This window comes from Squalius cephalus (genome assembly GCF_949319135.1).
Source record: "Squalius cephalus genome assembly, chromosome: 9".
NCBI lineage: Eukaryota > Metazoa > Chordata > Actinopteri > Cypriniformes > Leuciscidae > Squalius > Squalius cephalus.
Window position 1 is genome coordinate 33,939,713 of NC_137130.1, and position 22,642 is coordinate 33,962,354.

The 22,642-nt window shown below is 36.9% G+C and overlaps 1 protein-coding gene across 4 annotated transcripts in view; it reads left to right on the forward strand.

Annotated features, from left to right (window-relative positions):
* kalrna (kalirin RhoGEF kinase a) overlaps positions 1 to 22,642 on the forward strand; it is a 242,510-nt gene that overhangs the window by 213,315 nt on the left and 6,553 nt on the right. For 2 of the 4 annotated variants that reach the window (XM_079880252.1, XM_079880254.1), the window contains 11 exons: positions 88 to 165; positions 1,755 to 1,940; positions 3,069 to 3,240; positions 3,342 to 3,562; positions 6,390 to 6,646; positions 8,568 to 8,703; positions 9,812 to 9,874; positions 12,817 to 12,844; positions 13,609 to 13,771; positions 20,268 to 20,389; positions 20,468 to 20,599. In XM_079880252.1, coding sequence (XP_079736378.1) covers positions 88 to 165; positions 1,755 to 1,940; positions 3,069 to 3,240; positions 3,342 to 3,562; positions 6,390 to 6,646; positions 8,568 to 8,703; positions 9,812 to 9,874; positions 12,817 to 12,844; positions 13,609 to 13,771; positions 20,268 to 20,389; positions 20,468 to 20,599 — 1,558 coding nt within the window. The remainder of the gene's footprint in view (positions 1 to 87; positions 166 to 1,754; positions 1,941 to 3,068; positions 3,241 to 3,341; positions 3,563 to 6,389; positions 6,647 to 8,567; positions 8,704 to 9,811; positions 9,875 to 12,816; positions 12,845 to 13,608; positions 13,772 to 20,267; positions 20,390 to 20,467; positions 20,600 to 22,642) is intronic. The other 2 variants (XM_079880253.1, XM_079880255.1) reach the window with 1 other exon arrangement.

Genomic DNA, 22,642 nt, shown 5'->3' on the forward strand with positions numbered 1-22,642 from the left:
CTTTTTTTTTTATTATTCAAAAAGCTGAAGCAGTCTATATTCAAGCCCAATGGTCATACAGGTTTTTGTTGGTTTTCTCTGTAACAGAAAGCAGTAGACCTGATGTCCCAGGTGCCCAAGCTGTGCAATGACATGATGAATCTGGGAAGACTGCAGGGATATGAGGTATCCTGATAACAGCTTCACTTTACTCATTCTTAAATTTCATCAAACAACAGTTTTCTGAAAGACATTGTCCAAGCTTACAGTTATTTTACTGTGATTAAGGGGTGTTCTTCTGTCGTCAATTACTCACCGTCATGTTGTTCCTAACCATAAGACTTTCGTTCATCTTTAAAAAACAAATGAAGATATTTTAATGAAACCTGAGAAGTTTGATTGTCAAGATTTGGCACATACATAGAGCTCATCAAATATGGTAAATGGAAGCTCAAACATGCTTGCTCATAACATGCATGTTTGAGTTTCCGCAAGAAAAACCAATGAGGTTTGTTCTTGTTGGTCAAGCAAGTATGGTTGAGATTTCATTTATCATATTATATGTACTCTATGTGCGTTGATCAATGTTTGTGTTTAAATGCCGAAATTAATTCTGTTAATCATATAAAGTGAACTCTTTAGAAGACTTTGATTAAACTGCTCAATTCATATGGATCACTTTTACAATGTCTTTATGGACTTTTTAAAGCATCAAAGTTTTGGTGGAACAGACTTTCAGAGGAGGGACAGAAATCTCTCAGGTTTACTTAAAACATCTTTATTTGTGGTACGTAGATGCACGAAAGTCCAATGGGTTTGGAACTACGTGAGGGTGAGAAAATAATGACAGAATTTTCATTTTTGGGTGAACTAGAGACCTGCGTGGGACGGATTTTTCCATGAAATAGTTTCAAATTACGTGTTGCATAGCCACAACCTACACATCCCAGCATAAACGGTCCCGATAAAATATTTGTTTTTAAAGCATCTACATTCACAAACCACTGTTAATTTGAACGGAAATGCAAGCATAGGCTACTGTATGCGTGATTTGGCATGACAAAGATCGCTCCCCTTTATAATCACTAAAAAGCTGTCACTCCTCTGTTCATTTCAATCTTACAAAGTTTCGTTATAATCAATGTAGCAGTCTACACTACACAATGAATCATTTATTTACATCGTGTCTACACATCGTTTGTTATAATGAGAGGATTTGTGAGAACTATTATGGAGAAAACTGATCCTTGGGCAGCTTTTCCTTCTAAAAGTAATCAGAAGCAGCAGCAGCCTAAAGCCCAGGACACACCAAGCCAATGTCAAAGAAGTAGTGGCGACGAAAGCTGACTGTGTTGTCGTCTCTCGTCGGCTGAGTCTGAACCAAAAAGCCGCTCTTGAACACACCAAAATGACTACTGGCGTCTGTCAACTAGCACGTGTGTTCTGCGCCTGCGTGTAAGGAAATAACCAGCAGGGATCAATAGTCTATTTTAATCATTCACAAAGGAAATCCGAAACTAGGACTGCAGATATACAAACCATAAACAAAGCAGCGCTTGCTATCCATTTTGAATATCAATCATGTTGATCAAGTTTTTCATTCCACTCGGCTCATGTTATGAGAATATTTACGCATTCGAATGCTCAGGTAAGATGACGTAGCATTTTACCAGTCCTCCCCATTTTATGGCATCTGGTAATGTCCACTTGAATATATTTAAAACAAGTTCATTGAAACCTTAACTATCCCAGACTGATGAGTTTGTATGTTTCAGGGGAAGTTGACGAGTCAGGGAAAGCTCTTGCAGCAGGAGACGTTTTTTGTGACGGAGCAGGATTCTGGCGTTCTGTCCCGCAGTAAAGAGCGCAGGGTGTTCCTGTTTGAACAGATCGTCATCTTCAGCGAGCTCTTACGTAAAGGCTCGTCCATACCAGGATACCAGTTTAAAAAGAGCATCAAGGTAACTGCACAACTGTTAGTCATGGAGTTTGTTCACTGTTATTTTAAGCCCAAAGTTTATTATGTGTATGCTAGGGTATGTGTACAATGCTTGTGAAGCAAATGTTATCATCAGCACAGTATATATGCAGTATACATTTTTTTGTACTAATTCGTTTTTTCTAATTAGTTGTTTATTGGACACTTGCAAGTGCAAATACATTACCATATAATTACATCTTTATTCACCTATGTTTCCATGAGCGAATGATGAATGGGCTTAGCAAGGTGACACATACACAGACACAACAAATGCCCCTTAAAACATTGTAAGATGCTCATTATTCAATAATTAATTATGCATGTTAGTTTTTCAAGAGTACTGTCTTTCTCTCCGTGTGATGGTGCACTTGATGAATTCATTAAACTTATTAAATTAAGTTATTACACGGACTGCAAATACATTACCAAACAAACAAAAATACATATTCTTTCCATGAGTGTTGTTGCGAGTTGGATTGGATAAAATGAAATCCTATGTTAAAGGACCCAGTATACTTCAAGAGAAATTGAAGACCAACTGGTGTGAAGTCATTTCAAAGTAAATCAGGCCAAATTAAGTTTGTTTGGAGCTCATTTCATGAGTTCAAATCAGATTGCTAAAGACTGGAAAACACCTTCGAACTACTATTGGTTTGTTATGTAATAGGTATGTTGCTCTGCCTTCTTTGACATGGAAATCTTTTCAGCCCATAACATTACATATTCACCTAAACACCGCTCCCTCTAGAGTTATTTTTACCCCTAAGCGAAGAACAAAAACTTTGACGTGAGTATATCTGGCCCTAAGAGATACCCTCAACTGTAGATTAAAGTAAAAAGACATTTTTATTGCTCATAAAAAATAGCGCAGACACAGAACAAAGATGAAACTTAGTACTGCACATGTAACGAGCGCTTGTGTTTTGCATATATTTCAAATGGAGTATACTTTGAAAGGCAGTGCGTTTGGATGTATGCATATGCTAAGCGTTTGCGTTGAAACTTAATTAAACTTTGGGATTTAATATTTGGGAGTTCTGAAAATGACAACGCTGGTAACTTGGCAGCTGAAGCCAGGTGTGAAACTGACTTGTGTGTGTGTGTGCAGGTGAACCTCCTCGGCCTGGAAGAGCATGTTGAAAACGATCCGTGTAAGTTTGTGCTGTGGTGTCGTGGGTCATCCGAACGTTTTACCCTGCAAGCGGCAAACACGGACATCAAACAGGTCTGGGTTCAGCATATCACTGATCTACTAGACTTACAGAGCAACTTCTTGTCAGGTAAGAAGATGCCACGTCCATGTGAATCGTAAATGTGTTGTTGAACTCTCCTCATGTTGAGCTATTGAAACCATTGCTGCATCTATCTACTGTATCTACAGCTCTGCAGTCACCCATCGAGTATCAGAAGGAGCGCAGCGGCTCTCAATCTCTGACCCGAAACTCCTCCAGCAGTGGGCGAGTGGGTCAGTCCAACAGCAGGCCCAGCTCCACTGTGTCACTCGGAGCAGAGAAACCCTCTCTGTCTGGACGGAGCTCCACCCCGATAAAGCTATCTACCTCCAACGGTGGTCCGTGCCACGACTCGGACAGATACCAAAGGGTGAGGACACAGCACCTCTGCTAACATTAAACATCTGCACGCTAGAGTTGATAGTGGCTCAGGAATCTCCGAGCTGGATTCAAACTGGCGTCTCTGGCATGGGAGACGGGCGTGCTAACAAGGACGCTAAAGACCACAGCCTCTAGTGTCAGTCGCTAGCACGCCTTATCAGACCAGGGGAGTGAGGTTTACACGCACAGCTCTAACTGGCCTACGTTACATTCCCCTCCCAAACCTCACTCCCATCCGGGTCACGGCACCAAATGTAACCGGTCCTACGCGATCCGCTCAGGGGTGCGTTTCCCGTACAACGACTTAACTTGCTGCTTAAATACCATAGTAATATGCATCGTTGAAGAAATCAACTAGCTAGTCACGACTGTTTCCCGAAACCATATTGTCGCAAACTGTTGGTTAATCATGTCACGCAGGTGATGGAGTAATAACTTCTTTTAATGAATCTTTTTGAGATCGAATTAATGCTAGATGTTTTGCTATAAATTACAGACATGGCATCTGAGGACTATTTCTAATTTTTCTCTAAATTATTTCCAGATTCAATATTCTGAATTTTCAGACTTGTTCTTACGTACTAGAGCACATGCACACTTCAAAAACAACGCTTTAAATCTCTTGACAAACTAAAAGATGTAAATTACATTTGTATGTATTCTAAATAAAAGACGTAGGTTGTACTGAATGTCGGTTTGCTTATTCGGCTCAAGATAAGGATTTATTGAGTCCACGTCATACAAACAAGAAACTCTGCTTCTAACCACAGCTCGAGAGCTGTCGTTCCAACCACACAACTTTACGATGCTGTGTGCAAATGTTAGTTAGAACTATGTTTTCTGGAAACACAGACTCGTTGAACTATGCTGATAACAACGGAACTTGCGAACATAGTTGGCTAATGATGCTTTTAGGAAACGCACCCCAGATTAGTTTCAGATTGAAACTCGAACTGACGTCTCCAGCATGGGATACAGGCGCTAACAAGGAAGCTAAAGACCGCAGCCGCTAGCTTCAGCCGCCAGCGCGTCTTATGAGGCCAGGGGAGTGAGGTTTACATGCACATTTGCAGAAATGACTCTCCCTCCTGTGACCAAACGCTGATAACTTTTGCTGCAACTCACTCTAACATACGGTAGACGTTTCAGCGTGCTCTGGGAATGTTTTTAAACTTTGCTTTTGTTGAAACACAAATCCCTACGTGTCTGTATAAGAATATTTGCCTGACTCATCCACTATTTTTGGATGTCAGTTGATTCATAGAGTACACAAGAGCGTCTACCCCGCCTGTTATTAGTCACATATTCCAAAATGATGGTAAGGGACCGTCACAGTCCATTGGCCCATTTTGACAGTTTACTTTATAGGACATTTGCCCGCTGAAAGAAACCTCCATTGTACACATTCCCATCAGCACAAAAGTGTTAAAAAGATTTTTTAAATCGCAATAGTCAACTAGTCGAAAGTGTAAATGAAACAAGTCAAAATGGAAGTAGCAACAGATCTTTTCTTGCATATTGTGACGCACATCCAAGTGTAACGGATTATCAAAAACAGCTTGCAGGGGCGGGTTTAAATGACTGGAGAAATCCTGCGTTGGTCACCAGAGAGAAGATACAGTTATGACATTTTGATTAGTTTTACTAGGACAAAAAGTCTTCTTAAAAATGAAATGCATGCACTTATGAATTGTTCACAATAACGTCTATAATGTGTTAGAAAATAAATAGGGTGAATTTTCATTAAAAGCCGATTTAAAAACAATTTTTGTGTTAATTCCATCTTCATTTCAAAAGGAATTAAATTATCAAATAACCCTGGTGTTTAAAAAAAAAAAAAATAGTAGGTTACTCAGCCTGGAATTTTATCCTGAATGGTGGGAGAAAAACTGATATTTCTGATTCAGATAACTATAAAAACACTTGGACATGGCATGGGCACATTGGGGGTTCCCAAACTTTTCCATTCCAGGACCCACCTGGTGGGAGGCGTTAGTTCTCTTTCATTAAACGTAAATTTAGCTGCAGCCAACAGTGACTGCGCGACCCACAGTTTGAAAACGCAATGGACTTTTCCGCATAATTTCGCTGTAGTCAGTAGTGTAGTGATGCACGAAGCACAGCTCACACAGAAGTCACTTTCAAAGTAAGCAGCTTTCTGTTTGTAAACCCTGCAATTTTGCACGACTATCTTGGACCTTATGCGCAATCTGCTTGTGGAAATTGTTTGCCCTTGCGTAAAATCGCTAGTCATGTGGATTCCTTGAAATGACTGGATTTCGCTTTCAAAATTTTGCGAAGCATCAGTAAATGTGACCACACTTTAAATGACAAAATCACCCCCATGCCCTCATGTTACGCCCCCACTTACTGTCAAAATAGACTTTTGAAATATTCTTGAAATTAGATTGCGAAAATGGCCTGCAAATACTATTTCATGTTGCCGTCACGCAGTAATATAAATCACAATTCATAGCATTTCACACCTCATAGGGTTTAAAGTGAAAGTGTTTGACAGGATCCGGGATGTTCATAGTTTCCATAGTCCCACAGTATTCATCAGTATTACTGACACTCACTGTTGTCCAGTGTCTAGAAACGTACTGTCCCTCAGTGGGAAGCTTGTCATCCTTGACATTTGAGAAACAACCCACTGAACATTCAGCATGTGCTGTCCATTACACAACTCCATAACCTAAGCATCCTTTAAAAGATGCGTTAGTGTTCTTAACTACTGAAGATTAAGGTTTGGTTGACATATTAAGTGTTTTAACCATATATGTCTTTTTTGTGTGTGTGTGTTGTCTTTCCCACAGCAGTTTGACGGTGTGGGCTGTAACGGAACGTCGTCCTCCTTGATGGTGACTCAGGACTATAACGCACTGAAAGAGAACGAGATCTGTGTCACGCAGGGTGAGACAGTGCAGATACTGGCCACGAACCAGCAGAACATGTACCTGGTGTTTCGACCCGCGAACAGCCAATCACCAGCTGCGGAGGGCTGGGTCCCGGGACACGTCTTGGGCCCCCTCACTAAACCCCTCATAGACACTGCTGCAGACTCAAACATCAAGTAAGTGTCAGTCAATACTAACTGGAACTATGATTGGATTTTTTTTTTTTTTTCTTAAACTGCACGCCCGTTTTTGAACACCCTCCCCCACCCCATTCTGTTGGAACTAACCCGGATGCTTTGGACCATTTTGCACGGGAAGATTTGATTTTCTTCTTGAGCTTTTTTTCTGGGCTAGAAGTTAAAAACAAACAGATAAATGTTGAAAGGACTTTAGCGAAGCACGTCGTTGTTGTTTTGTAGACTGAGGATTTGCCAAGAATCTTACATCAGTGTGGAAATGGACACGTCTGGACACTTATTTCAGTTGCTAACACCATTTTCGTTGTTTATTTGTTTTTTTGTTGATATGATTTTTCTTTTTGTTTGTGTGTGTGTGTTTGAAAAGAAAAAAGAAAAAGTGAAAGGAAGGCCGTCTGAAGGATTTGGCCTGTTTCTCCTGGCGGAGAACATATACTGTTGTCTATGGCAATTTTTTATAGATTGTGTATTTGTTTTAAGTATTTGTATTTTTGTATAGACTTTTCTTTTGTTTTCTTCTACAGGATCACATGTTGGCCATTTACTGTACATACTGTTGGTTTGTTTACTGTTTGTAGCACATTCCTGTAAAGAGCCTTTTGCACTATTTAAGTGAATCTTTATTAATGAAGTCAGGTTTGTGCAATAGAACTACAGTTGCAATGTTGTAGTGTAACTAATGATTTGAAATGTATTATATTAAATATGTAAAATAAAACTTTGACATGCGCATGACTTAACACGGCCTAGTCAAATAGACTGCTTTTGTTTTAATATAAAATAAAAGTGCCAAGTGAATGCTAATAGTACATTTGAAGAAATCCTTCATTGTGTTTGCAGTGTAGAAGTGGTGCATCTTGTTTTTATTATGTCTTTCATTTGGTTTATTTCGTAATGTAGTGTGTAGAACACTTATTTTGCGTTTGTACTAACCTCCGTGGTCCTTGACAGTGTGACAGGTTTGTGTGTGAAGCAGGATTTGCTGTGAATGAAATGAATGATTGCTGTTCTCACACAAACCGTGTGTCCACCATGGTGTAAGGATGTAGATTTATACACACTATCCTTCCAAAATTTTTTTTAAATGTTTTTGAAAGAAGTCTCTTCTGTTCACCAAGGCTGCATTTATTTGATCAGAAATACAGTACAAAACATTAATATTGTGGAATAGTAGTACTATTTTAAATGAACTTTTTCTATTTGAAAATATTGTAAAATGTAATGTATTCCTTTGATGGTAAATATCATTACTCCAGTCTTCAGTGTCACATGATCCTTTAGAAATTAATGCTCAAGAAACATTTTTTATTATCATCAACATCGAAAACAGTTGTGCTGCGTAATGATTTTGTGGAAACTGTAAGACATTTTTTTTTTTGTAGGATTCTTTGAATAGAAAGTAAAAAAACATTGTCAAATGTCACAAACAATGTATTTACTGCCACTTTTGATCAATTTATTGGATCCTTGTTGAATAAAAGTATTAATTTAATATATATAATATTAACTGCCCCCAAACTTTTGTTAATATAATAATAAAATGAAGAATGAACTGTACAAGATTATGCTTGTGTAATACTGAAATACAGTGTATGAGAATATTTGGGCACACTTAAGAATACACACTAATTTAATAATCACACTTATGAACATTTGGATACTGTACTAAAGTGTCCAAAAACTTTCTGAGACTTCTATAAATGGAACTGGATGATGATAAAAATAGGTTAACAACAGTGAGCGTCTCGCCGTTTGCTGTTTCTTTTCTTTTTTTGGCCCTCCCCATTTCCCTCCTGAAATAATTTCCCCCTCCAGCACTTTAATTTGCTTTTCCCCGCTGTTAGATGTGCATTTCCACCAGCGTGTGTGGGTTTGACAACTTGATGTTTTGACACAACAGGAAATCTCTGTCGTGGAACACGCTTCGCGCTCGCAAGCGTGCAGAGAAGGACAGTGCGCCCCTCAAAAGTGACATAAAAGTTGAGAATGGACTGCGTAAGCCAAAGGAAATTCTCAGCAGCAAGGTCACTGAGAAAGTGAGTAGGAGGATGAGGGGTGTGTGTGTACGTGTGTACGTGTGTACGTGTGTACGTGTGTACGTGTGTGTGTGTGTGTGTGTGTGTGTGTGTGTGTGTGTGTGTGTGTGTGTGTGTGTGTGTGTGTGTGTGTGTGTGTGTGTGTGCTGCATCCTCACCTGTGTGGAAATAAACACTGAACACGTCACTCACCCCACTTGCGTTTGTCCAATGACACTGAAAGAAACACACATTGTTTCAAATATTAGCTTTTGTTCCATTTAAAGCCATTATATATTTTAATTCGAAAAGTTGAATGATTACGACATAATCTGCAAATATTTATATATATATATTAGGGCTGTCAAACGATTAATCGCGATTAATCGCATCCAAAAATAAAAGTTTGTTTTTACATAATATATGTGTGTGTACGGTGTATAATTATTTTCTATATATAAATACACACACATGCATATATATTTAAGAAAAATGTGTTATTTATTTATAAAATATTTATATATAATATAAATTATATATAATATAAATATATATACACAGTATATACATGCAAATATTTCTTAAATATATACATGCATGTGTGTGTATTTATATATAGAAAATAATTATACACCGTACACACACATATATTATGTAAAAACAAACTTTTATTTTGGATGCGATTAATCGCGATTAATCGTTTGACAGCCCTAATATATATATTAGATCCCAATACTTCTCAATAAATAAATAAACATGATTATAAATATGATTACGACATAATCTGCTAACAACTGCATGACTATAAATGCATAATGTGTATATATATATATGTATATATATATATATATATATATATATATATATATATATATATATATATATATATATATATATTTGATCTCAATACTTCTCAATAAATTAGTAAACATTTGTTTTATAAACTGCTATTTTTCTCAATTTTCCGATTTTGTTATTAATGATATGACCAAGTAGTTAATTTCTAAATGTAAGGATTGTTGTATTCCTGTCATTTTGGCCCGGGTTTCTTTCAGACTGTAAACTCCGTCCCACTGTATTCCTGTATCTGTGAGTGTGTAACATGTTTCTCTCTCGACCCGAACCACAGGAGTCCCGCAGCTCAGACGAGTCCGATTGTGAGGATGATCTAGACCCCAAAACTAGTATGGAGGTAGAGATCCTGATCTCAATGCATGCTGCCCAGTAGATTTATATATTTTGATTTATTTATTGGTAGTATTATTTTTTAATAAACTGAATTGAATAGTAAATAGGTACAGCTTTTGAAGCTCTAAGTTGTTACTGACGTTGTAACCCCTTTTATATTTTATTTAGCCTAAGTTGTTGTTGGTAATATTATTTTAACTAATTGTGTGGAGTGACTGGTATAAAGGGCCGTTCACACCACAGATGATAACTATAACGTTAACTGTAACTATAAAGTTTTAACAATCATTCTAATTCTTTGAAAATAATGAAGTTTACAGCACAACTATAACAACAAAAAGGAATGATATTGCTGAAATCAGTTTCAGAACAACTTTTTTACAGCTTATTAATGATAAAACATTGAGATCCAATCTAAATTCACCCAACTTTATAGAGCTTGAGCATTTGAATGTCAGACGACAGAACCACATGAGCTTATATCACACAGAACGTTATTGTCAGCTGGTGTGGATGCTAATATAGTTATCGTTGTAGTTATCTGTCCTGATGTGAACGGGCCTCAACCCTAGTAAGAGTACAGCTGTCACATGATCTCAGTGAGTGCATGTTTAATTCATCAGAATTCTCACTGGAGAAAGTGTGTTCAGTTAGTGGCCAATCTGCACAAATCTGACAGAAGTGTCATACATTTTTCTTCTTTACCTCACATCAGGCTAAAATGATTTGTTGTGCCTGTTCTAGAGCAGAAAGACCAGGTGATGTCTCTATCAGAGAGGCTATTGGCTCTTATAACTGAAAGGCGGGACCTTCGCTCCGGCAGCCAGTGTGTGTTGTGATATTTGTGTGTGATATTACTCATTAATACATCTCACTAGAAATCCAAAATCAGTTGGAGTGCATTGGGTTTTGGAAATCTCAGGCAGTGTGCTTTAGTTGTATACTGTACTTCTCATTTAGGCCCATGTATTTTGGTCTGAATTGAGGATTTCACATTCTACAGGATACAGCACACTGAAGAAACTGAATCAATAGTATGGTAGTGTGCTATTCTGAACATACACACTAGCAGAATACCAAATAGCATTCATACTGTTAATATTTCTCCCATATATTTATATAGTGTTGGGGAAACACATTTCAAGTAATGCGAGTTAAATAATCAGATTACTTTTTCCAAGTAACTAAAGTAATGCATTACTTTTAAATTTGCAACAAAATATCAGTTACTTTTTTAAGTAAGTTACTTTGTTTTCCCATGTCAAGTCACCTTTATTTATAAAGCACTTTTTACAATACAGATTGTTTCAAAGCAGCTTTATGGTGATAAAAGGAAAATAATGCAACAAAGTTTGTTGTTTCTAGAAGAAAATAGCGTCACAGTCAAGCTTAAGTAAGTTCAGTGATGGATCATTTCGTTGTAAAAAAAGTTATTAATTCATGTACTGACTGACAGCTCTGATGAGAGAAATCAGGAGTAAGTGCAGAGGCGTTGTGTGTAAACATGATGGTTATTGTAGCTCTACGCTATATGTGAGCATGCGTTTACTCGTCTCATTGCATAAAAACAAATAAAAACAGTAAAACGCAAACCTGCAATAATTAAATGTTAAATTACACACATATACTTTATGTATTTAATCTCACTTTATTAATCAGTGCCTTTGCTGCTGACCTTTTATGGTCCAATTCAGCCATATTAATATGGAAAAATTGACTTTTGATAATTTGACATTTGTGTTTCTTTCTTTGTTTATTTTTTTATTGCTGAGCTAAGGGTGTTAGGCTGTGTCCGAAATCGCCCCCTATAGGCCTACCCTTAAATAGGGCACTATTTGAGGGGACAGCCATTTGTAGTGGTGTCCAAAACCATAGTGGCTGTTATCGAGTGCACTCATTCAATCCCATAATGCACTGCAATAATGAGTGTACAACTGATGTACGCTCAGTGGCTAGAGAATACCCATAATGCACTGTGAGAGTCACGTGTCGAATGAATTCCCGCGTCTGACCAGAAGATGGCTGAATCATCCATCTATTTTCCAAACCGCTGGTCCAATGTGGGTACAGCGTAATATCATACAGGTATAAATTCCCTTTAATTGATTAGCATACATAAACTGTCATCAAAAAATGTTATAGTGTCAATGACAGATATCAAGATAAATCTTTTTATTACTACTGGAGCTGCCAGTTTGCTATGTTTCAAATGATTATTAAACAGCACAACTATGCAAAAGCGGCAGCACTTCCGGCACACTCAATGTCTGAACTCATTCACTCGTTTTCATTCACTCCTTCAGTGGACTATATTAGTGGAGTAATGTAGGGAATAGTGGATGAGGGTATAGGGCTCGATTTCGAACACTGCATTAAACTTTCTTCTCCTGGCTCCAATTCTTCTGCATTCCAGAATGACCGCACAGCTGAAAGGTTTGTTTGAGCGGCGCCCTCTACTGTACAGGAGTCAATGTGCATTTCCTGCAGCCTGAGGCTTATTCATTTCACTTTTGGTGTAAAAGTGGCAAAAATATAACTTCTGTTTGTTTTTTGTTATTATAAAACAAAAAAGCAAGCCCAGCCCAGGTGAGAAAAAGTAACGCACATGTAACGTAATGCATTACTTTCCATAAAAAGTAATCAAACCACTGATCTATATAGAATGACATTATATAGATCAGTGAATCAAACGCATTACTCGAAAAATGAACTTCCCCCAATACTGTGTATAAGGCAGAAATAGTACGAGTAGTGTATCATTTCAAATCCAGCCAGTGTCTGTGTCTCTCGTGCGATGGCACTGCCCTCTGCTGGCTTGTGCTGAGGTGACACAACATAAAGCTTTCCTTCTGTATTTGTGTGTAGAAAATATCAGTGCTTTAATATGAGCCTCTGAAATGCTGCATCTGTGTATGCGTGTGTAACACTCATCTGTCTGTTTTGCAGTTGTTGAACCCTAATTTCATCCAAGAGGGTGAGTTTATGAATGTACAGATGCTGTGATGTGTATTTTTCACAGGGTAAGATGGGGGAGATGCCCCTATTAGACTCAATGTGTCTACTTTAAAATTAAAACACATTTAGATATGTAGATAATTATGTGCAGGACAATGAGCAATGCATGAGCCAATGTGTTATTAAGGGTAATAAATAAACATATGCCCAGTCAGTTCTCATTGCACAAAATGTAGCCTATAAATTACTTCTGATCACAAACTTTTGACCGGTACTGTATGTGTGTGTATGTATATATATATATATATATATATATGTGTGTGTGTGTGTGTATGTGTGTGTGTGTGTGTGATATATATATATATATATATATATATATATATATATACATACAGATATACACACACAGTACATGTCAAAAGTTTGTTATCAGAAGTAATTTATATACATAAATATATATACATAAAATACATACTTTATACAGAGCATATAATACAAATAAAACAAATCAAGATACATAAAACAAGATATGTGAAAGATATCTGAAATGTACATCTAACTCATGGAAATATTAAACAATAACCCCATAAATATGTCGCCAGCTGAAGCTTGTTTTAGAATTTGAATTAGCCATGTGAAATTCTATATTATTATTATGTGAATTAAAAAATATAAAATAAAAATACAGTCCAAGTGTGTATGTGTGGTATGCTATTCAGTTGTGTGTTTTCCTGAATAACCAGTGCAGTGTGATCTGAATGATGTGCTGGCTCTGTAACGCAGTGTCTCCAGAGTTCCTGACGCCTCTGGCGGACGTGTCGTGTGCTCTGGGGGAGACGGTGGTCCTGTGCTGTAAAGTGTGCGCTCGACCCAAGCCCACCATCACCCTGAAGGGACCCGATCAGAGTCCGCTGGTCAACAATAACCGATTCACTATCGACATCAGGTACACGTCCACAGTCATCACCACACAGACTGAGCACATGAGTTGAGCTGAAACTCTTGGGAGAGGTAAAGAGGCTGTGTGTTTTCCATTCCTTTAGTGTGTAATGCATCTGTCTGCTACAGTGGCCGAAGTGCACAGTTACAAAACTCATAGTTTCCCACAAAAGGGGTTTAAAACTGATGAAATTAGGAATCAGTTGTTAAGATGTATTTATAACACTGTTCCTCTACAACCCAAAAGTTTGCTTGCGTTCAGCACATTTAATGGAGGACACTTTCCTGACCCTGGGAGAGGAGATACACAAGTTGTGCTTGCAAAGTTGACTCTGATCAATCCACATCGTCATAATCGGACTCAGGCTTAGACTGATATGGTAAAACAGAGAACATGAACTGTTTGTGTTTACAATCGCTTTAGAGGCCTTGGAAGCTGAAGCTTGCGATATTGGTAAAGGGTGTAACTTTCCAGACAAATGCTTAATGTGTTTGGCCAATCACAGCGCACTGGGTCAGCTGGCCAATCAGAGCACTCTGAGCATTTCAGGAGGAGTGGCTTAGTAGAACCCAGACCTCAGTCAGAGCGTTTCAGACAGACTGGGAATAGAGGTGCTGCAATAATGTACAGTATGTGGAAAAGTCATGTGTTTTTTGAACATTTAAAGCATGTTAACCTATTCTAATACACCCAATAAACAAAATAAATAACTTTTATTGCATCCTATAACCCTGTTAAACCACTTGTTCTCCTGGTACAATGTGGATTATTGAAACATCTTTATTTGAGTGTAAGACACTGATTGGTTAGAGAAATGTTTTATATTCAATTGCAGATCATGTAATCTGAGTTCGTTCTGTGGGAAAACTGTACCCATGTGACCTCATACAGATGTGGCCGTTAAAAATGCGCGTCTCAGAGAAAAGAATGCCACAAGCACTTCCGAAATTCTGCGGGATCGTGCAGAAGGGGGATTAGGTGTTGGACGCAGGAAATACTAAAACCTGTAGATGGCAGTAGTGTTTCATGTGGCCATACTGAGTTGACGAAGTATGACGAATACAATGTTTTCTTTTGCCAGTTACATAAACAGTCACATATTCTTCATAAAAATCCGACTCAAACGCGCATCATTTGTCTTATTTTTTTTTTCCTGTGTACTTACAGTAGAAGAGACGTGATGTAGGCTATGATAACTGAGTCTTATAACACAATAATTTGCGAAGACCTTTAAAGAGACCGAGATCATTTGCGCAATATCATTATCTAATTTTACATTTAGTTCATTTTTGCATCTTAACGTTTTAAATAGTTTTAACATGGTTGTAATGCGCTTTTCTGCATTACACACAGTACTTTTTATACTATCATGTTTCCCTTATAGGCGTCGATTTCGGTGGGGACGGTGGGTACGCACCCACCAGATTTCGTCATGAGTCATTTTGTACCCACCACTTTTAACTTCAGTCCATATTAATTTGACTTTTGGTTCGATTTTTTTTTTTACCGTTTTCAGTGGTTATGAGGAGCTTAATTAATTTAACCTGAGATGTGCGTTATATCGCTTTTTGATCATTCTTTGTGTTGTCGAATTTTGACACAGTTTCATTATTTGTTCATAATAATTTGATTCATAATTATGTCATTTTTTTCTAAAAGTAAAAAAAACAAAGTTTTTTCTAAAAGCAATATTCTAAAGAGATACAAAGACATTGTACGTGTACCCACCAGATTTCGTCATGAGTCATTTTGTACCCACCACTTTTAACTTCCGTTGACCGTTTTCAGTGGTTATGAGGAGCAATATGAGAGAAAAATTTTGTAATCATTGTCTGACACAACAAAAAAATATATAATATTCATTTTATTTTAATTTTCGTGTTCGCATTTATGAGGGAAAAAACAACGTGTCAGTTTACGGTTATGGACGTGAGCGCTCTAAAAGCGGCAATAAAAGTCTGCTTTAAAACTTTCACAGAGACCTCAAACAGAACAGCTGCCTTTCTTTAAATTGAATTTCGTTTTGTATTAATTATATCTTAATTTTAATCAATGTTTCGTGAACCAATTGCCTGGATTTAAGAAGTAAATATAGCAGACAATCACGACATTGGAGGCGCCGGGCGATATCTCATAAATGAACCGAAACTCAGCGTGTAATGCACATTCACATTTACAGTGTATTTAGACACATTTAGACGCATTCATAATCATTACTTTTACCGGTTCTTTGTGGCAAGCTTTATGCGTGCGGTCGTGCGCTTTGAGTGCGGCTATATTACGTAAACGCTCATGATCCATAAGTAGGCTAATTAAATTAATATAAAGGGGCGATTTGTCCACGAATTACTTAAATGAACAACTAGCCTAGTATACTAGTCGACTACAAAAAAAAAAAAACTTTTAGTCGAAAGCAGCCCGTATTCCACATATTTTCGAACCAGGCAACAGGACATCTGTGTTGAGCGAGGCCGTGGACCCTGAGCGGAATGAACGAGCGGAGCGGAATATTCAGAAATGCGCTCTCCACTCACGAGCTCTGATCGGAACAAACCCGAACCTCACTGTCTGCTGAACTTGCAGAATCATCAAAATATAATATTTTCTAAAGAAGAATTTTAAAACTTTATTGGTGGTAGTTGAGAAGAATTCCTCTTTCCATATCTAAATCATTTCGAGTGCAATATAAATGTATCATATTGTTATTCTTATTATATAAGAATAATACGTATTTTTTACAACATTTTTAACATATAGAGAATACAAGTTTAGCGTGTTGTGTGTATTTCCTAATTATAAGCTTTTGGTGAAATTGCAACAAAACTAAAAGAGTAAAAGTGCATAAAAACATAAAAACATGGCGTCGTCTCAAGAAATATCTGCGTACACACTAAACCACTGAAACCGACTCAAAACGATGTAGCCTAGTATACATACCAGACCAGGCACTGCAATTCTGCCACAGACATACACTAAAAACGGAGAAGACTTAAAGCATGCGCATAAACCTTGCGCGCTATACAACAATAATATTAGGCACAGTAGCTTCTTTTTTTTCTTTTCTTTTTTTATCAAGAACTTTGTTGAACAATATGAACAACCATAAATGGTCTGGTACAAAATATGAGTCACGATATTCGATAGTTAACGGATGCATAAAGCTTGCCACAAAGAACTGACAAAAGTAATCATGTGTCAAATATAGCAAGGAGACATTTTAATTGTTTACTAATCAACTAGTGTTTTATGTGTCAGTCAAAGATGTTGACAATGCTGACTCGTCATCTTCGCAGATATTGTGAACGTGCCTATAGAGAGAAATGCACACTTACAAAAGAGAGTTGTCTGTTTCTTTTCGTTTTGAATTGTTTTGTTTAAAAGTGGACATTTCAAGCTTTCTAGATACATTTCTGAGTTTCGGTTCATTTATGAGACGAGCTCAGTTCACGAGCAATGCAAGTTATATCGCGCCGGTGCCTCCATTTCCTGATTAAATCGTCTTAAATGCGTCTCCGTGTGGACAGAAACCAATGTAATCTTCCTGATTTAATCACGTAAAACACAAGTCTAAACACAAGCACCACTCTTCTGAATGATGGTAACCACAAACCTCCAAGAGTTTGTAAACCAATTGTTTGTAAAACATATTTAATATTTACAAATTCAAAAAAAAAAAAAAAAAAAAAAATGTTTTACAGTGTATAAATAAAACGACATGAAGAAAGTTATTTCCAAAATGTAATTAATTGCACAGTCTTTGTTTTAGCTGCTTGTTTTAGCTGCTACCAATTGCACAGAGTCAAGAAATTACAACCACCCACCCCCCAGGTCTGCCGATTCAACCCCCAATGCTAATCGATCTCCTCTCAGGGAATCAAAAGAAAACCGGTTTTTCCAGTTTTCACCAGCGTGTGGGCGGGGTTTTAATCCCTTGCAGTTCCTTTGTTTAAATGCTATTTAAGCAAATATACTATACATACGCTTTAAGTTATTTCAAATTAATGTTTATAGCTTAATTTGTTGATATCGCGTAACTTAATTTGACATATGTTGATATAACCAACTGACATTGTAGATTCCATTGCATGCCAGGAAGAGGCTTATGCTTTGTTTTAAGTAATGAGCATTTACTATAATATAGCCGCACTCAAGCGCACGACCGCACGCATAAAGCTTGCCACAAAGAACCGGTAAAAGTAATGATTATGAATGCGTCTAAATGTGTCTAAATACACTGTAAATGTGAATGTGCATTACACGCTGAGTTTCGGTTCATTTATGAGATATCGCCGGCGCCGGTGTCGTGATTGTCTGCTATATTTACTTCTTAAATCCAGGCAATTGGTTCACGAAACATTGATTAAAATTAAGACATAATTAATACAAAACGAAATTCGATTTAAAGAAAGGCAGCTGTTCTGTTTAAGGTCTCTGTGAAAGTTTTAAAGCAGACTTTTATTGCCGCTTTTAGAGCGCTCACGTCCATAACCGTAAACTGACACGTTGTTTTTTCCCTCATAAATGCGAACACGAAAATTAAAATAAAATGAATATTATAATTTTTTTTTGTTGTGTCAGACAATGATTACAAAAATTTTCTCTCATATTGCTCCTCATAACCACTGAAAACGGTCAACGGAAGTTAAAAGTGGTGGGTACAAAATGACTCATGGCGAAATCTGGTGGGTACACGTACACTGTCTTTGTATCTCTTTAGAATATTGCTTTTAGAAAAACTTTTAGTTTTTTTACTTTTACTTTTAGAAAAAAACGACATAATTATGAATCAAATTATTATGAACAAGTAATGAAACTGTGTCAAAATTCGACAACACAAATAATGATCAAAAAGCGATATAACGCACATCTCAGATTAAATTAATTATATAAAAAACAGGGAACATTTTGTAAAAGCAAAACTGAACAAAATGCATACTTAAAATAATTGTATTAGGCTATGTGTTACCGAATATTTAATACCACTTCCCCATAATGTTGTAATTATTTTTTTAAAACAACATCTGTCAAACTGTCAATCAGATACCTCTTATCTGGTCATTTTTATTTTATTTTAGAAGTCATAACTGTTGATCACCCTTTGTATGGAATTTGTGAATATGAATATTTAGAAGATTTACAAACTGTCGGCAAGACCTCAAACCAACCCCGGACATTCTGAGACTAACGTGGAAAAATCTTTATGCTTAATGCATTAAGACAGTTCAATTAAAATATTTATTAATAATGTAATGGCAAATCAGATGCGCCCAAAATATAAATGCTACGCGTTGAGCTGCAACATTACCTCACAAGAAATATCTGCACAAGAACAATCACACAAGAAATATTTTCACGAATTAAGAATCTGGGTAAGTCGCATTATTTAATTGCATTATGTTAGGATGATTTTGTGTATATATATAAAAAATACTGCTGGGTTTTTACAGGCAGAGTCACGTGTATTATGCTCACACTAAATTCTCTGTTGCACTTATATAAATGCGCATTGCATGCACAATCATCTTAATAGTTGTACAAAAAAGTTATGCGCTACTGGCAAGAACGTCACTTTGCTGTTTTAATAAAAGCAATGTTAAATATTCTGCATGCACTCATCTCCTGGAAACCACAGCAATGACAAAGCATATAAAAATTCGTAAACGTTGTCCAATACCCCTTCTTGTCTTAATGAACCTTTTGCATTTACAAATATTTTCAAATGTCTGTATAATACAGTAGCCTACTGTAAATATTTGTGTCTATTACTATTTATAATTTATATTTTATTGTGGATGTTTTCTCACAATCGTGACGTAATGAAGTAAAAGAAAAAATCTAACGTAAAGTTGTTTTTTATGCGCCACCTGGTGGATATTCTGTGAAGCGAAACACATTGAGGGAATTTGTAAGTAGCGCCCCCCGAAAGCACTTGCAGAATTCTGCGAGACTCTACGAGACGAATTGCCGAATGCCGCGGGAGAAAACGCGCGTTTTTAAAGGCCAGATCTGTAAGTCTCACTGTTATGTAAGAGTCCCATGACTCCTCAGGTTTCTTCTTCTTCTTCTCCACTGCACCGCTGACTGTGGCTCTTAACCCACTTACACAAGAGCACTATACAACCAAAATACATATTTGTGATTTTGTTTCCCTACTACCCACCCACTGCTACAAAGATCTGTTTATTATTACATCACATCTTTAACTCTCTATAGAGAACATTTAAAAAGTTCAAACACATCCCTAAATCTGACACTCAAGTTTGTTATATGACTTAGGCTACTATATGACTTTTGACCAATTCCTGTTATATATGCAGAATGTTGATTTTATATTTTGCAATAGCATGTTGTTGTTGTACTGAATAAGCTATTTTATATGACAGATGCTTGTCATATGTAAACCGATTTGTTAATATAATTTGCTTAATTGTGCCGAAATGATCTGATTATTATCTGAAAATAACTTTCTCACTCTGTGTGTGCTGTGCCTGATCCACTTTAGGGATACGGGTGATATAGTGTTGAAGATCTGTAATCTAATGCCACAGGACACTGGCATCTACACGTGTGTGGCTGTGAATGATCATGGCACAGCCTCCTCATCTGCATCCATTAAAGTACAAGGTGAGATGCCACACAGAGAAATGACGATGTGTGTTGTAGATCTGGATCCTCTGTAATGGCAGTTGTTCTGTGGTCCAGGTATCCCAGCAGCCCCTGCTCGACCTGTGGCTCAGGAGGCCAGCAGCACTGCAGTGATTGTCCACTGGCTTCCTCCGGTCAGCTCGGGGAACTCTACCATCTCCAGCTACACTGTGGAGTACAGGCAGGAGGGTAAACCATTACACAAACCTCCACTGAGAGAACCACTGCCTGAGATTTCTGTTGTAATGAGAGACACTTAATGGGGTCATGTTGCTCTTTTGAAATCAAAAACTTTGATGGACTATGTAGAAATAAAACTCTCTACTCTCACATTCGCATCTCTCCCCAATCCACCAACAACACTGGTTGAAACTAAACAGCTCTGTGCTGTCACAACTGTGAGCACATTAACATATGATTGCCCACATTTACATATGTGACACTGGAACACAAAACCAGTCACATGGGTCAATTTTTTTAAACTGGGATTTGTACATCATCTGTACATTCCATTGATGTATGGTTTGTTAGGATACGACAATATTTGGCTGAGATACAACTATTGAAAATCTGGAATCTGAGGGTGTAAAAAAAATCAAAACATTGAGAAAATCGCCTTTAAAGTTGTCCATTTATGTTCGCGATTGTGCTGCATTCACTCACAAAAATAAATGTTTTATATATTTACTGTAGGAAATTTGCTAAATATCTTCATGGAACATGATCTTTACTTAATATCCTCATGATTTTTGCCATAAAAGAAAAATCAATGATTTTGACCCTTTCAATGTATTGTTGGCTATTGCCACAGTTATACCCGTGCGACTTGTGACTGGTTTTGTGATCCAGGGTCACATATCATCACCTATTCTGTGTTCAGATATTTAAAGGTGCAGTAAGTGATTTCTGAGAAGCACTGTTGATATTTGAAATCACACCTACAGCTCCACCCCCAAAATTCACGAACACGCAATGCACGAGTGGATGTCTCTTTATCATACAGCTGAAGCGAAGCTAAATAATGCTTCATGAAAAAATAAAGCAAAGATGACAAACAAATGGCAAGGAAGAGCAAAAACATGAATATGCAGTACACAAGAGTACTGTATATACGAGCTAGAGTTTGTTGTTAGTCACCAGTAACACACCAGCTGCAGACAAACAGTGACACTCAAAACTGTCCTGTTACTATAGCTAACAACAACAGCATATCTTGGTTCTATGAAACATAGCAAAACCAATGATAATCATGGATAATCGAGCTCTTGCCCTTCTTTTCCCAGTGATATTCCTCTGATCTTTTCTCTTTTGTCATGTCTTTCAGCCATTTCTCTTTCTACAGTCTTTCTTCAAATCTCTCTCTCTCTCTCTCTCTCTCTCTCTCTCTCTCTCTCTCTCTCTCTCTCTCTCTCTCTCTCTCTCTCTCTCTCATGAGTGTATCGCCCCCTACTGTTGATTGGCTATACGTGTGTTATGGTTCTTGGTCTGATCCACTTTCAACAGTGTTTCTCAGAAATCACTTACTGCACCTTTAACCTGCCCTGTTGAACAATAGTGAATCATCTGCGAAAAGTTACCAGTCTTAACATAACACTTTTACACTATCATACAAAAGTTTGGAGTCTGTAAAATATTATGTTTTTGAAAAAAATATAATATGTTCACCAAAGCTGCATTTATTTGATCAAACAAACAGTAAAAAATAAATAAAAAATAAAAAAGTTAAATATTGTTACAATTTATACAGTTATAAATAGTTACAATATATTTTAAATGTAATTTATTAATATGATGGCAACACTGAATTTTCAGCAGCCATTACTCCAGTCATCAGTCACATGATCCTTCTGAAATATTTGCTTATTATCTTTATTATTTATGTTGAAAATAGCTAATTAAAATTTTGAAGAAATCGTGATAATTTTTTTCCCAGGATTTTTTCATAATTAGAAAGTTTAAAAGAGCAGAATTTCTGAAATAGAAACATTTTCTAACAATGTAAAAGTCTTTACTGTCATGTTTGATCAGTTTAATGCATCCTTGCTAAATAAAAGTTTTAATTTCTTTAAAAAAAAAAAAAATCTGACCCTTAACTTTTGAACAGTAGAGTACATAAAAGGTACAGTACAATTTTTTTGCAAGGAACTTTGACAGGAATCAATACATTTCTACAGAAGTATATAATATAGCATCTTTATCCAGGTTCATGCATACTTTTTTGTCTGCAAAGTT